The sequence below is a fragment of the Astatotilapia calliptera genome, chromosome 15 (assembly GCF_900246225.1).
Source record: "Astatotilapia calliptera chromosome 15, fAstCal1.2, whole genome shotgun sequence".
Taxonomy (NCBI): domain Eukaryota; kingdom Metazoa; phylum Chordata; class Actinopteri; order Cichliformes; family Cichlidae; genus Astatotilapia; species Astatotilapia calliptera.
Window position 1 is genome coordinate 10,348,531 of NC_039316.1, and position 15,056 is coordinate 10,363,586.

Consider the following 15,056-nt stretch of genomic DNA (forward strand, 5'->3'; position numbering starts at 1 on the left):
AAGTTCTGACCCCTTGTATTTTATGCCCAGTGGCAAATATTTTGTATGTATCAGAGTTCATATCAAAGAAGCATGAACCTAAAAAGACAAATGCCAAAATGCTTTCAGTAAGACACTGATGAGCTCAGCCATGTTAGGGGTTTCCCACTGAAGTTGTACTGTATAAAAAAGGATCCCCCACAGCAGGTAGTTTGATTTGGCAGAGGTTTAAATTGGAGTCCCTTCCTGAGGCAACCAAAGGGGGATTTTTGGTACCTGAACCTCTCGGTGAGGTGAGCAGAGTGAGTGGCCCAGGCTCTGTTGAGACTTTGAAGCCGTTTAATGTCTCTGTCACTGACTGGTATTCTGTACACCATCTCATTAACACGTTCCAAGTCTGGAGATAGACTGCTCAGCTTCAACAGGTGACCCTGGAAAAGTATTATGTAAGTTAGAGGACACGTGACACATAAAAATATAATGTTAAATAACACATTAAAAACAAATCTTCTAATGTGGACCATTCTTAATACCTTGAGTTTTTCTATACGCGTCTGGACCACATTAAGGTCGGGTGAACCCACTGGGTCCGAATCCTTCAACACTTCCTCAGCCTCCTCAGCCATGCAGATCAGCTTGTCTAGCTGCTCTCTGAAAACCCCACACGTCACAGATCCACACTAGAGACAGACAGGTGATACCGTGTAAATACAAACTCAATGGATTACCAATCGCATACCTTTCTTTAAGGTGTCTTTTTTCTTCTAGTTCCCACAACCCTACCTGCAATACATCCTGTTGCCTGTGCAGGGCGTGCTCTAGTGCTGCTAGGCGATGAGTGAGCGACAAATGGTCGGACTGAAGGGATGCCGCAGAGGAGGAGTCGACTTGGCTCCTCAGTTGTTCTCCCAGTGCTTGCAGCTGCTGGAGGGACTGCTGCACCGCGTCTTGGTCACAAAGGCAATCCTGCAATAATTCAGGAATAATTTTCAGGAAGAGAGAGAAAGAAGCTAGGAATCACTGAATGCCTGCGCACACACATCAGGCATACAAGAATTTATAACCAAAACTGGTAATGTGTTGGGTTTTTATTTGTGGTATTTGTAAGGATTGGAATTTTTGGAAACTAAAGTATCATTTGCCACTGACTACAACAAGTTTGAGTGAGCAATAAAAGTGAAGAAACTCTTAAACAGAGTGTAAGCAGCTCTGAATTCTTAACTTTGTCTGGCAGTGGTTTGCATCAGTGATCCGCAGTAAAAAATAAAAACAGTCGGCTTACAGTATTAAGACTGTGTGTCTCTAGACATGCCCCAGTACGGTCCTACAAACCCAGCATGACACCGGGGGAGACCCCTGTAGTGTAAATCAGGGGCCTGTCTTTCCCTTTGCAGTCTCCTTTGAAAAGGCTTTTGTTAGTTGTGTCATGAATCTACATTCAAGCGGACAAAAGGACAGGGTGGTATTCTGCAGTGCGGATAGAAGCTTTGTGAGCCGTCACAGTGAGCTGACAAGCAGTTTAGGAGCTTATTCCCAAATTCCTCAGAAAGGAGATTGAGGGATAGCAGGAGGAATCCTCTGATATATTCTAAGCCACAGAATATGTGGATGCAGTATTAACCTAATGCTAAGCTCAGGCATTGGACGATAACTACAGAAGAGAATGTTTAACATGTCGTGCTCCAGTGTCTCATCTCTGCTTACATTGCAGTCCTTAATCCAGGCACTGCTTTCGTCTTCAGTTATCTCCCTGTCAGTGGCGCTCCTCAGAAGTCGATCAGCACGTTCTTCCTGTTTGTGGACTGCAGTCACGCACTGGCTGTACAGTGACCTGTAGCGCTGCCACAGTCCGAGCAAGGACTTACTGGTCCTTAGCTGCTCTGAGATCTGCTCTAGCAGAAGATTCCACCTGAGGGAGAAAATTTTAAAAAGTGTTATATTCTGAAATCAACTGAGGGTATAGTTGATATTTAAGACTGAAGTCACTCAGAGATGAGTTGTTTGTTACCTGATGTTGACGTCCCGGAGAGCTTTGTTGAGCGTTTCCGCCACCGACGGGTGGCACTCCGTTAGCAGCTGGTGAGTTATGGAGCCAAACTTCCTCAAACTACTTTCCTGTTTATCCATCTCCTCCTGAAGGCTCTAAATGGCACAGGTACCCACAATGAATAAAAACTAGCCACAAATAACAGCGTGCGGTTTATTTTCTGCACTTCTCACCTCTAGACTCTCCACCTGCTGCTGCACGGCCTCCAGAGACCCATTAAGGAGACGTAGCCTGGACACAGAATAACGCCCCTCCATCAGGTAGCCATTTATCTCCTCTGAAGCTCGCCGGTACAACGTCCACTGCTCCAGCACCGACCGCAGGCTCACTTTCATCTGACTTATCTGATAGGAAAAGTGGGAGACGAAATACGTAAGTGTGGGAAAATTCAGAAACCATCTAAAAGTGACATCAGAGATGTGAGAAGCTCACCATGTGGTCCAAATGAGCCCAGGACTGGTTTAGTCCTTTAAGAGTTTCCTTTACAACACAGCAAGCTGCTCCTTTCTTATCCTGGATGAGAGCATTTCCTCGTTCCTCCGCTTTCTCTAGATCCTTCTCTTTTTCCTTCACTAATTCTTCCAACTCCTGTGAAAACAACTTTATTTATTTTAAGCTCATTATTTAAAGAACAAAAACAAAACCAAACAAACAGATTTTTGCGTGAGTGTGGTCCTACCTGACAGTCTTTGAGTGCACTCTGCACCGATGCTACATCCTCTATCCTCTGTCTCTTCTTCAATTTCTCCTCCTGTACTGTGAGCCAGGTTTTCAGTGCTTGAACTCCATTTTCATGCTCCAACCAACCTTCCACAAGTCCTTCTAAAAGCTGAATCTAAAATACAGAACATTGTGGAATGGTTAAGTGACTCGAAAATGGTGAAGAGCAGCTTTTAAGTACACGTTGAGGGCTACCTTTTCCGCAATGAGCCCCTGCAGTATCTGCCATCTTCTGTTCATAGCTCCTAGCTTCTCAGCAAAGTCCGTTTTGTCACTGCGCTTTCCCTCCACATCCTGACTGCTGATCTGCAGCACTGACTGGTTTACAAAGTCCACAGTCAGCTGCTTACACGTCAGATCTATACGAAAGCCCTGTGAAATTAAGAAGACGCATCATGAGACAGATGATGGGGAGCAAAAATATCAATCCAAGGACCGGTGGCATGAAAACCTCTGTACCTTATACTTCTGTAAGTAGTCCTGTACCACCGCTGAGCCCACAGCTGCCATGATCTTGTCCTGATCTTCCTCTATGATGTTCTCCATGAGCGAGATCCAGCTCATCAGCTCTGTGATGGCATGCCGTGATGCTAACTTCTCCATCTGCAGCTGAGGAAAGGAGAAAGAAGAAAGGAGTTAGAGATGTCCAAAAAGTTATGATAAATATTGACTTTGTAACAGCTGCTTTTCTCAAACCTGGTGGAGCTTCTCTTGTACTACAGGGATACGAGTCAGCAGCTCAGCCCACTGAGTGTCGACTTGGCCCAGCGCTGTCCTCAGGCCAGCCGTGTCCACCCTTTTTAGTCTCAGAAGCTGGTTACCTGTGCTCAGCACTGATGAGCGCAAAGACGACTTAGCGTCCACCTCTTTGGAAAACTCCTACAAGAAAGAGAAAAACAGGAGTTGGATTTCACACATTTGTTAACTTTACGTCATTAATAGGTGTGTGACACATTTTTGCTGCTGATGTAGACATAAGCATTATTAATTGTTCTTTTTACAGCAGCACAAGGGATGGGAAGAAAAAGTAAAATAGAGATACATCAGAAAAATAAAAATAAGACAAATAGTGTACAAACCCCCCCCCCCCCCCCCCAAACACTATAGTATGTAAAAATGGTCACTATTTACAGTAAAATGCACAGATTTTTTTTATATGTACATAAATTACAGTGGGAGTAATAATGTATATGCATGTATTTTTAAACAGGGTGTTGGTATTAAACAGTTTGACTGCTGTCAGGATGGAGGACCTGAGTTAATGTTGACAGCCCTAATAAAACCACAACTAACCAGGAAGGCACAGAGGTGGTCTCTGACAGTCTCCAGCTCCTGAGGAACGGTCACCGACTGGGTCGTCCAGAACTCCAGTCTGTCCAGGGCCGACTGCAGCCAGTGGCTCAGCTCTGCTGACTCACTCTGGTACCTGAGATTTACAAACACACAGACTTAGAGGATACTTTCAACATCATTCAGGCTCTAAGTGTCACAAACAGGGTTGCTGAGAGACCAAGAGCGAGGACTGTAACCACAGACCCTTACCTGGTCCAGTGTTTGAGTGTCGAATCAAGGCGGTGCAGCTCCTTGTTGACCTTAGTGGTGGAGGAGAGCCAGTGCTCTCCCAGCTGTGTCAGCTGGTTCTCCAAGTCTGAGCAACCAACAGACAGAAAAAGCTTCTTGCCCTCCTCTAGTACCTGATAGAGTTGGGGCTGGTGCTCAGTCAGGCTGGCTTTAAGTCGCTTTAAGAAAGAGGATGGAACAGATAAATAATCAGTTTATTTAAAAAAGCATATCTGACTACAGCTTTCTGTAAAGTGTGCAAAGACATTCACCTGGTAGAGGCTGATCCTTTCGGTTAGCCTCTCTTCCGTTTCCTCTACCAGACCCACAGTGGGGATGCTACACTCCACCGCCTCCAGCTGTCTGCACAGAGCCTGATAGTCCTCCACGAGTCTGCTCCATGACTGTGAGAGCGAAAGGAAAGTGTATGCTATTTATTTTCATTTTCTAAACCACAAACCACTGCTCTTTGGGATTAAACTGAATAAGACTGCAGTTACTTTTAACCAATAGCTCATTATTATTCCTACCTCCAGAATCCCCTCCAGCTCCACTCCTCTTCTATGGGCCTGTTTGAGCACACTGTGGGCTAAAGCCATGGTCTCTTCCAGGGTTTGACTTTCCCTCTGAGACACCAAACCAGACACTTTACTGAAAAATGTCTGGGTGAGTATCATATGGCATTCCAGACCCTGGAAAAACTCCTGTATTAAAAAGAAAAAAACAACATTTTAAATCCGATTGTACAGTAGAAAAGATAACTAAAACCAATTAAAAAGTTACAAAATCAAAGCCCCCTCCTTACTTTGTGTTTGTCTAGTAACATCTGAACCTCTATGACTGAAGCCACTGTCATCTTTTGGTCAGCAGCCATCTTGTCCTGAGCGGTGTCCACCAGGTCATTAAGGTCGTGCAGTGCAGCTTCATACTGAGCCTTCAGAGACAAACCATGGTTCAAACTACTCCGTCTGGAGCCCACCATGAGCACCAACTCCTCGTATGCATCCTAAAAAGACAAATTAATATGTGACACAGTCCCTGTTACAGTGCTGGAGCATTATGATCACAGTGTAACAGAATGAAAGTATTACTTGTAGTTTGAGTAGCTCCTGATTGGATGATGAGTCTGATTGGAGTCCCTCTGCTTTCGTCTTCAGCTCAGTAACTTTCTGCTCAAATTCCTTCAGGCTGTCTTCCACTTCTGATAATGTCTGTAGAAAATGCAACATATTTACTATAAAATCTGTTTGTAAAAACTCCCTTTAGCATATTAAATCTGCATCTTAAATATGCATCTAATTCTTGTGTATTTGCTGCTGGTGCGCATACATACCTCTATCTGTTTGGATGCAGGTCTGTCTGCAGTTCCGGCCATCTTATGTAGCAACTGGTGTTTGCTTTCAGTCAGGGCTGTGAACAGCAACCGCAGTTCATTCTGGCAAAAATAACACAAACAAAGTCGGGGAATAAGAACAATGATGTTGTAACATCAACAAGATGCTTCACAACCCAAGTTTCCAGTAAAACTATTCAGCTTTAACACCTGGAAAGCTGAATGTTCCTGCAGCCTGTCCCTCATGGCGTCACAGTGCTGTTCCAATGCAGAGTCCAGCAGGCCCATCCTCTCCTGCAGGCCCTCTAGCGTGTCTTCCATCAGAGCTCGCTCTTCACCTCCACACAGCCTGTCCAATCCACCACCCAGCAGATCTCTGCAATTTTTCACTTCTCTGGTCATCTCCTTCAGCTGTTTATTCAAACCCTATACAGGGGAGCCAAACTCAGTTAGTATTATTTTATATTAAAACCTTGAACTCAAGTAAGACAAAAGCTTTTTGTTAATGCTCGAGAACAGCTAGTACTTTTCCTCCTGCTGCGATTTATATGTCAGACTATTTAACATCTTTATTGCTGTTTGTCTTCTCCTACCTCCAAATGTGTGAGCTGTGTCTCTGTGTCCTCAGAGAGCAGCACAGGACCAGCGAGCAGCTGATTCTCAGCAGCATCTAACCAGGACGAGGCAGCTGATACTGCAGCATACAGGTCCTGCTGGATTGTTGCCCCCCCTAAAGATGCTGCAAGCTTACTCTCACTGCCCGCTGCCTGTGAGGGGCAAAAAGATTATGCACTTGATATTTTGAAAGGCATGACTAAAAATAGTTTTGTATTACTGGTTAAAAACATTTTTTATTTTGAGAAACACAAAAGAGAGATTAACATGAGAAAATGTTTGCTTCACCTCCTCTGTGATTCTTTCTAAAGTCTGGCTGCAGGCCTCAAACGAAGCTCTAGGAGAGCAAGAGTCCTGGCTGGTAGCCTCACCTCTGAACACCACGCTGGGACTGGACAGACGGGACCGGTGGAGGACCTGCACACAAAGAACGAAATATGAGAAAGCTCAAGGTCACACTGGCAGCATGCATAACAATACAAGTGTGAAATTTCATCAGTGGAAGAAACAGTATGAACACAAACTTCTAGCTTCTAGTAAGCACATTTATTTAAAGATTTTTAAAACCATTTAATGCATAAAATAAAAATGCACAGTTTCTGGCATGTATACCGGGCTAAGCTGGTCTTGCTCCAGGGAGTTCAAGGAGAGCTGCAGCTTTGTGTTCTGATCATTATTTAGGTTTTCCCATCTCTGTCTCAACTGCTCCAGAGGAGACAAGGTCTCATTCTCCAGCAGCACTCCACCAGGCACAGACACCTCACTGCAGGAAGGAGAGGACGTCATTAGAGAGCAAGGCAACGCAAAAGCTGTGTCGTGGTCAAAATCCCGACTGGAAAAAACAAAATACTCACAATTTTTAAATGTTTTAAGGACGGAAATTATTTTTCAAGATCTTTGATAAAATACCTGTCCCCATTGGGTGTGGTTTGTTGGCCGAGTAACTCCTCTCCAACGCTGGCTACAGACTTGAGCAGCTTCCTCTGTTCAGCGACGTGCTCCTGAAGCTCCTACAAAATATATTACACTTGTGTTCGATTTTATCTATATGAAATATGCACTTTCTTTTTGCAGTGGATTCTAATAAAAGGGGAGTAATAATTACAAATTGCATATGAGACAGTCAGCTTAGGTCTTTCAAATATATATTAGAGTATAAAAGAGCTTCCTCTTACCTTCTGTCGACGCAGGTTGTCGTGTTGCTGCTGCGTGCGTGTTGACCGGGCCTGAGAGAGCCAGTCCTGAACGTTAGGACTCTGGGACAGAGACGAATCTGGCTCACTGTCCTCCTGCTCTTGCAGTGAACCCTGGGACAAAGATGGACATTAGGTATAAGATGTAATTTTGGAATAAGAGTATTTAACAGCTGCCAATTTTTAAGCCAATTTTTAGTAAGCAGAAATAAATATGCCCAACAGCCTAACACATATCTATGATATTTATCATTAAATTATTTTGAGAATGGTAAAGATGAACTAATATTTATTCATCAGAGATTGCTGCAAGCATGTACCTAGAAAGCTTCACTAGCCTTCTGATTTATTATACAGTGATTAAATATCTGAGGATTAATGTGAACAACCAAAAGGGCATGTTAAAGGAGACCAGGAGCGAAAATGCAAAGTGAAACTTTCATGTTGTGTCCTCAGAAACGCACCTGATCGAATACATTTAGTGTTTACATCTGATGAGTCAGCATCCTTTTGTCTAAGCGCCATTGTGAGACACACAGCTGTTGCTGTTTCACAGTGGAAAACAGTGGACTTTTATGAAAGCGCATGAATTAGCCTTTAGTACTTTTTGCACAATGCTAGCATTGACGTCGCAGGCCAATTCAACATAATGCAGCAGAGCAAAAGAAAAGACAAAGAAGCATGGAAGAAGGAAAGCTGGGAAGTGAAAATACACTGGGGTGTGGAGGGTTGATGCAGCCATGAATGTTGAGACAGTAAAGAAATAACATATGACTGCTGATCTCACCTGTATGTCAACTTGTTTGTCCTGCAGCATCTGCTGCAGCTCTAGCAGGCTGTCTTTGAGGGAGCGCAGTTTCAGGGTGAGCTGCTCCGCCTCGCCTTTGGTTTCAGCCCGGCCCTCCAACAACAAGCTCTCGCTATGGACGGATAGCTCTGATAGGTACGACACCTTCTGTTCGATCTCATACAGCATATTCTATTAAAAAAACAGGATTACAGTTGATCAAGCATTAGCATTTCTCATAGGTTTAAGCTGCTCTCCTCAGCTCCCAGATTAGTTTCTTAATAGAAACAGTTTTAAAGAGTCTTCCCTTTTAGACTAAAAGTCCAGAGAGAGCTTGAAAAGGCCAACAATTGTAATGAAGTGAAGAGAGGCGGTAGTTTGTATTCTCTAAGCTTGTATTCTCTTCTTTCACACAGGGAAAGAAGGGCCCTCAGTAGAGATGGGAGGTGATCATGTGCAGAGAATTTTCCACAACAATACAGTGCGCCTCTTATCCCTTAGTTTGTAGCGTCACTCTGTCATTCAGGAGGCAGGCAAAGAAACTGGTTTATCTCCACTTCTGCAAAAACCTCCATAGTGCATTTTAATTAAAATTCTCAAACACCTGTTACAAAGTTTTGCAGGTTTTTTTCTTTTGATGAACAGACCGAGTAAACAACATAATAGAAACTGCTATGATGACGCAATTAAAGCTCAAAGTTTAAAGTTAGGAAAGCATTCGATTGAGAACAGACTGAAGACATATTATATGTGAGTAGTTTTTAAGCTGCTTACATTGTGGTGTGCAGGCATTTAAATAAACAGAGTGGGTTAAGTAAGTTCAACAAAATACTTTCCTAAGGTCTCTGCATATCATACCACATTTAAAAGACGATTAACCAGAAAACTGAAATTTTAAGACACAATTTTTTATCATTATTTAATCTGGACATGAAGCTCAGCATGGTCCAGACCTTTATATGTGCAGACCACACAAAGCATATGTGAACTACAGTTTAATCAGCTTACTGTCTCCCAGCTGCTACAGACACACTCTTTAAAACACTGACTCTCTGCCTGGGGGACAGAGCGAGTATTATAACTTCTAAGAAGCCTATTATGGAGCATCACAAGGCAAATATGTAAACATCTCACAGCTCACATGTAATATGAATGTAGAATATGTGCAACATGAATATTTTAGCATCTAGGCTCTGCCGTAAATCCCCACAAGAAAATATTGAGTTTGACACAGCAGGGAGTTAGATGTGACAGTATTTTTAACATAATAACTCCCCTCCCCACAAAAATTAAATCATGAGCCTGACATGCAGAAAATTCCCAGGGGGCAAATCAAGTAGGACAGAGTATCTAATGGTGACAAATAAGAAAGAACCATGAATTATAAATTTAAACTAAAAGATTGAAAAGCTAGAAGATCTCCAGGGCAACAGGATGGAGGAAATATTGGATGAAATGTTTGAGATATTTGATATAGTACGACAACATGTAGACAGAAGTTAAAAACAATTATTTTTAAACTCTAAGTACGAATATATCACTTATATATATACACCTTTAATAATAATGGACACTAAGATTTTAGTTTTAAATTATTTAATCACAGTGGTACCGTAAAATTCAAATGCTCATATGATGTTAATTATAAACATATGATAATATTGCAAAAATATACATATATATAATTAATTAAGCTCAAGTGCAGTTATGGTTTGTTAGCACCTTCCCCAATTGAATCAATTTTCCATAAAAAGACTCCAAAAACACAAAAACAATGCATTTTTTTTTCTATAGAAATGAAAGTGAATGCAAGCATGAAGATCAGAGAGTCCAAGAAAAAGTACCATTTCTAGGACAGTGAAGCAGCCAGATACTTCAGCCTTTGATAAAAACACAGCAGCATACAAGCTGTCATCCCCAATTTTGTTTCTTTAGAGCAGATTTGGCTTCTCACCTGACAGTCGATGAGCTGCTCCTCCATGTCCATGTCTTCATTTTGGGGCTGAAGGGCAGAGCTGAGAGTGGCGCGAGTGCTGAGCAGCCAATTGTCGAGCTCCTCGGCCTCGCTGTGGTATCGCTGCAGCGCCTGCTCCTGTCGCTGCTCCTCCAGTTGTTCACTTAGTTTCTCCTGTAGAGATCAATGGGACGCATATCTTAAATTCTCAGGTGAGCTCACCAGAATTATAAAGATAAGGAGCAGACATAACATATACAAGCACATGATAAACTAGAAAAAGTATGAGGTCTTGGTAAATCACCTCCAGCAGCTGCCGTTTCCCCGAAGCCTTCATTCGAATGGTGGCCATCCTTTCTCCCAGTACAGTGAGAGTAGACTGCAGGGCCAGCTGTTCCCCAGCATCCCCATCACTCTCTGCCAGCTCCTCAGAGAAGCACATCTGTAGCTCACCAATCTCATCCTGCAGCATCAGGATCTCATCCATCAAAGCCTGAATAAACGGCAATAAGACGTGTGTGAGGATTAAAATGAGAATATACAAGAAAAAAAGAGCCAATGGGAATTAATTAAGGATGAGAAGAAGAGGCTGAATAGAAGATGGTGTGCCAGCAGTGAAAGAGGGTGTGCAGAAACCTCTTGACAGTAGTGTTGCAAAAGCAAACTGTTTCTCTTAAAGCCGTGATGTTGGCATAGCAACGAAGAACAGTGCCATGCAGTCTGTCCAACCATTGCCTTGCCCCGTGCAATATTAAACCCCCGAGTCGTACTCTGTTTCCCAAGAGCTCGCTGGTCTATACCATCTTTGTGAGGATGTCTCCCATGAGCCTTACAGATTACACTTCATGTATTACACTACTACTTTTACACTCTTTATCTGCACTACATTATGGTTCCTTTATCCCTTTAGAACACACATGAGCACATTTCCCCTAATACCACCCCCCCACTCAGCTCTCACCTGGTGTGCAGCCATCTGGCTCTCTGGAGTCTTGTTGGGCTCTAAGCCCTCATTCAGCGCCCCCTCGATGGACTCCATCTTAATGGAAATAGATTGGAGGGACTCCTGATAGTGTTGCTGCCGCTCCAGAGCCTCATATAAGCTCTTCTGTTTCTCACTGATCTGAAAATATGATGACAAAGTCAAGCTGTCAGACATGGCAGTGTCGGTCTGAGGTCACTAAAGCTTCAGGCCGGAATTTGGGACAACTCGCGCCTCGCTCAGTATGCTAGGAGACAAACTAATCCTGAGTTTGTTATTGTGTTTGTCTAACAGTAACACAAACAATAAAAATAAATAAATGTGTTGAATTAAAGTGAAGATGTGACATACCACATTCTTTAGCGTTTCCCAGGATCTCTGCAGGTCATCCAAGTTAGCAGCACTGCTTTCCATAGATGGGTCGTACAGTTCCTGAAGAGGTACTCGGCTTAGTGTACCTCGACCCTGTGAAACGAGGAAAAAGTAAGTGTGGGCTTCATTAGTGTGTCAGAGTGATGTACGCTATTGATGGGAATAGTTCTTTGGGAAACCTTTGGGCTTACATTTACAGCATAAAGTCTATAAAAAGCCTAGTGGCACACTTGGCCTAAGAATCTGAAAGTTTTACAAAAACTTACTTTTAAAATGTTTTTTTCCCAGACGTGCTTAAAAAGAGGCAGCTAAATGTTATAACTTGATACTACTTTACCTACTAAAATGCAATTCAACATTGCAAATAAAACTGGTTGACCTTGAGTCGGGTGTCTCTTGCTGATACAGCTGACGTTACTTTCTGTTCTTGCTGGGAGAACAGAATAAAATCCCTCCTTTCTCATGTTACTCTCTCACAACAAGAGAGAAGCATTTAGTTTATGTCATATATAAGTTCAACATTAACGCCTTTCTAGCACACGAGAATTTATGTGCGTTATACATAGCAAAAGATGAATTTCAAATAATTACATTTGTTGTATGAAATATGTCTCTTATGTGTTCTATGTATTCTCATAAATTGACTTTACATGTTAAACAGTCACCTACATTGTCCATTTTCAGAACTCATCTTAAAACACATTTATACCCTTTGGCTTTCGACCCAGTATGAAACACACTGATCATGGTTGTTTTTATTCTATTATATAACTGAAGTCAATATGTCATGAGTTAACAGTAATAGTAGTTCTCTTTAATTTTAAAATTAGGCTGCCCCCATAATCATATCCTGCCACACAGTGGGCATGGGTCAATCCTAAGGCAGATTAACTTAGATCTGCTGCTGCATTTCCCCCACAGCAACAGTTAGTTTAAATTCCCACATATTTCCCAGCTGTCTTTGAACTTGTTTTTTCTTTCAATATTTAAGTGTAGAGGCACATAACAGGCCACTAAAACAGCATTTTAGATTTTACAGCTAAAATAAAAAATTTGACCTTTGCTGTTTCTCCCAGCACAACGAGTGTTTCTGTTTCACTTCTACATCATTCGCGGTCACAGACAGCACAAAAAGCTACTTGATGACACCTCAGTTGTGTGTACAAAAATGGGAATGGCAAACAAAACTTCCATCAGCAAAGTAAATATGCAAACAGGAGGCCAATTTTAAAAAAAAAAAAAAGGAAAAGCGGGTAAAATAAGCGCAGCAAATCTCCAGCTCTCTCAAACATACTGTGTTAACAGTGATGATGGTGGGGTGGTCACTGTAGGGTGGTAAGTTGGTTTGTTATGGTGGTGATGGTGAAGAGAAGGGGATGTATTTACCTTACGTCAAAATTTTGCCACATATTCAATATTTTTTAGCTTTTGCATTTTGCAACATTTGAAGCTTTAAAGATTAAAGTGTTATCTTCTAACAATGATGGTGATGACTGAACGTTTAAAGGTGCAAAACACAAAGTGGCAATAGGGAAGTTGAGACCATCAGGTAATACTGGTCGGTTTGGAGTTTTCCAGGGTGGGATTTGCAATACCTGGTTAAGAGCAGCTTCAGCGTTAGCCCCCGGAGAGGGGGAGCGGCAGGCAGGGGGAGAGGAGACCTCGCTGTTGGTACCCTCCTCCCCTGACTCCTCTGTCACAGGGGAGAGGAGTGTGTGGCAGCGGCCGGCTGTCATCTGACCACACATACACGCCGCAAAGAAATGAAACGCACACATCAAAAGAAGCAGGTGAAAGAAAAAAGGAGGGGGAGCCAAAAAAGAAAACAACCAGATCAAAGGGGAGAGGAGACAGAGAGGGAAAAATGAGGAGGGAGAAGAAGAAGAAAAAGCATAAAAATTAATGGGGAAGTGCAGGTTAGCCAGATTGAAGTGGCAACACATACTGCTTGATTAATTACATAGTGAGTAATCAAATAACACAGAAAGGAGACCCATTAGCTCACATTAATGACACTGATATGCCTCACTGAAATTCTTCTGCCGTAACACAACATTAAAGAGCATTGCAGAGGTAAAAGTCTTTGCTGTGTGAGCAAATGGACAAACATTAGATTCCACTGGCAGTGAAGTAGTTGCTTGGATTCTTTACAGGATACATCAGGATAAAGGAATGGCCCTCACCAGGAAGCTGAGAAATCACACACACACACACAATGTACACAGACAGTGATTGCTCACATCACACATGAACCCATACATGCTGTAGAGTTAGTACACACATATACAACAGGAAAAGGTTAAAGTAGTCCTACAGACAGTAAGAATAAGGTCTCTGACAGAAAAATCCAGCAGTATCAAAGCTCAGACTCGAACAAAGCATGGCTAGCATCTCTGTTAGCATGAGATAGCTAACAGAGACAGGGACTGGTGAATACAGCAGCAGCTGTCCTAGAAGTAGCACTGTTGTCAGTGTGCTTGCATGCTTCAGCAGAGGCAGAGCTGAAATGCGAGCCAAACCCTACTGGGCTGCTTTTTGGCAATGCGATGCAGACCTTAGTCTACTGACTCAGGACCTTCGGAGGACTGTTTCGCGGGCTTTATGATGCAATGCAAGGCAACTAAGAGCATTAGCACACCAGTATGTGTGGGAAACTGTTTGGTTTTACATTGTGAGGTTCGCTTGGTAAAACCACTGCTGTAACAATGACAACGTGCAATTTTAAAAGTATCAGTAATCCATGCGTGACAGTTACCATACACGGAAAATGACAACGTTTAAACATACACACAAAAACACACACACACACACACGCAGTAATATCCTGTTTCCTGGCCTGCTGAGACGAAACACACCACAAACAACAGTAGTACACCGGGAAGGCTCAGAAACCTGATTCAGAAACAGACTGAAAGGAAGTGGGGTGGTTACTAGTGCTAACTGTATGAAAAATAAATGATTAAGATGAGGGCGACAGACAGGCTCAGGCTAACATTAAGTGACAAACAAGGTACCAGTGACACACCAGAGGAACCTAAATAACATACAGAATTAATAAAAAAAAAAAAAAAACCTATTCAAAACCTTTTACAGTACTACTTCTTTGCTGTAGTGGGACAAAAACTTCCCACACACGGCCGGATTTATAAAGAACTATTTTCACCTACAAGAAGAAGGAGTCAGCAACAGATGGCAATGCCCTCACAGGGCCCTGAGCTCAACATCAGTGACTCCAGGATTACACGAAGAAAGAGCCTAAATCCACAGAGCAGGTGTGGAAACATCTTCATAAGGGAAGAACCCACCTGGGTGCAAGTGTACCAGCAAGAAGTGGTGCTGTTTTAAAAGGCAAGGTTTTACACCCGCCCCAACGACCTTTGAACTTGAACTTTGAATTAAAACATAATTGGTGACTAAAAATATTCATGCCACTAGTTTAAAACATGTTGCGTAGCACTGTATCCTTATCCAGCTGTTACGTAGGCCTGAACAGCTGCACGTGAGGGAGGGCCTG

General features: G+C 42.6%; 1 protein-coding gene across 7 annotated transcripts in view; it reads right to left on the minus strand.

Annotated features, from left to right (window-relative positions):
* Positions 1-15,056, minus strand: part of syne1a (spectrin repeat containing, nuclear envelope 1a) — a 150,867-nt gene that overhangs the window by 32,966 nt on the left and 102,845 nt on the right. For 6 of the 7 annotated variants that reach the window (XM_026193859.1, XM_026193861.1, XM_026193860.1 and 3 more), the window contains 30 exons: positions 13,138-13,278; positions 11,522-11,635; positions 11,150-11,311; positions 10,493-10,681; positions 10,189-10,362; positions 8,235-8,426; positions 7,430-7,561; positions 7,164-7,264; positions 6,867-7,017; positions 6,543-6,671; positions 6,233-6,406; positions 5,850-6,065; positions 5,640-5,741; positions 5,398-5,517; positions 5,112-5,312; positions 4,837-5,010; positions 4,579-4,710; positions 4,289-4,485; positions 4,040-4,172; positions 3,443-3,625; positions 3,206-3,355; positions 2,942-3,118; positions 2,706-2,861; positions 2,459-2,614; positions 2,200-2,370; positions 1,988-2,121; positions 1,684-1,888; positions 763-945; positions 513-659; positions 256-410 (listed from right to left, as the gene is read on the minus strand). In XM_026193859.1, the coding sequence (XP_026049644.1) occupies positions 256-410; positions 513-659; positions 763-945; positions 1,684-1,888; positions 1,988-2,121; positions 2,200-2,370; positions 2,459-2,614; positions 2,706-2,861; positions 2,942-3,118; positions 3,206-3,355; positions 3,443-3,625; positions 4,040-4,172; positions 4,289-4,485; positions 4,579-4,710; positions 4,837-5,010; positions 5,112-5,312; positions 5,398-5,517; positions 5,640-5,741; positions 5,850-6,065; positions 6,233-6,406; positions 6,543-6,671; positions 6,867-7,017; positions 7,164-7,264; positions 7,430-7,561; positions 8,235-8,426; positions 10,189-10,362; positions 10,493-10,681; positions 11,150-11,311; positions 11,522-11,635; positions 13,138-13,278 (4,751 nt within the window). The remainder of the gene's footprint in view (positions 1-255; positions 411-512; positions 660-762; positions 946-1,683; positions 1,889-1,987; positions 2,122-2,199; positions 2,371-2,458; positions 2,615-2,705; positions 2,862-2,941; positions 3,119-3,205; positions 3,356-3,442; positions 3,626-4,039; positions 4,173-4,288; positions 4,486-4,578; positions 4,711-4,836; positions 5,011-5,111; positions 5,313-5,397; positions 5,518-5,639; positions 5,742-5,849; positions 6,066-6,232; positions 6,407-6,542; positions 6,672-6,866; positions 7,018-7,163; positions 7,265-7,429; positions 7,562-8,234; positions 8,427-10,188; positions 10,363-10,492; positions 10,682-11,149; positions 11,312-11,521; positions 11,636-13,137; positions 13,279-15,056) is intronic. The other variant, XM_026193863.1, reaches the window with a different exon arrangement.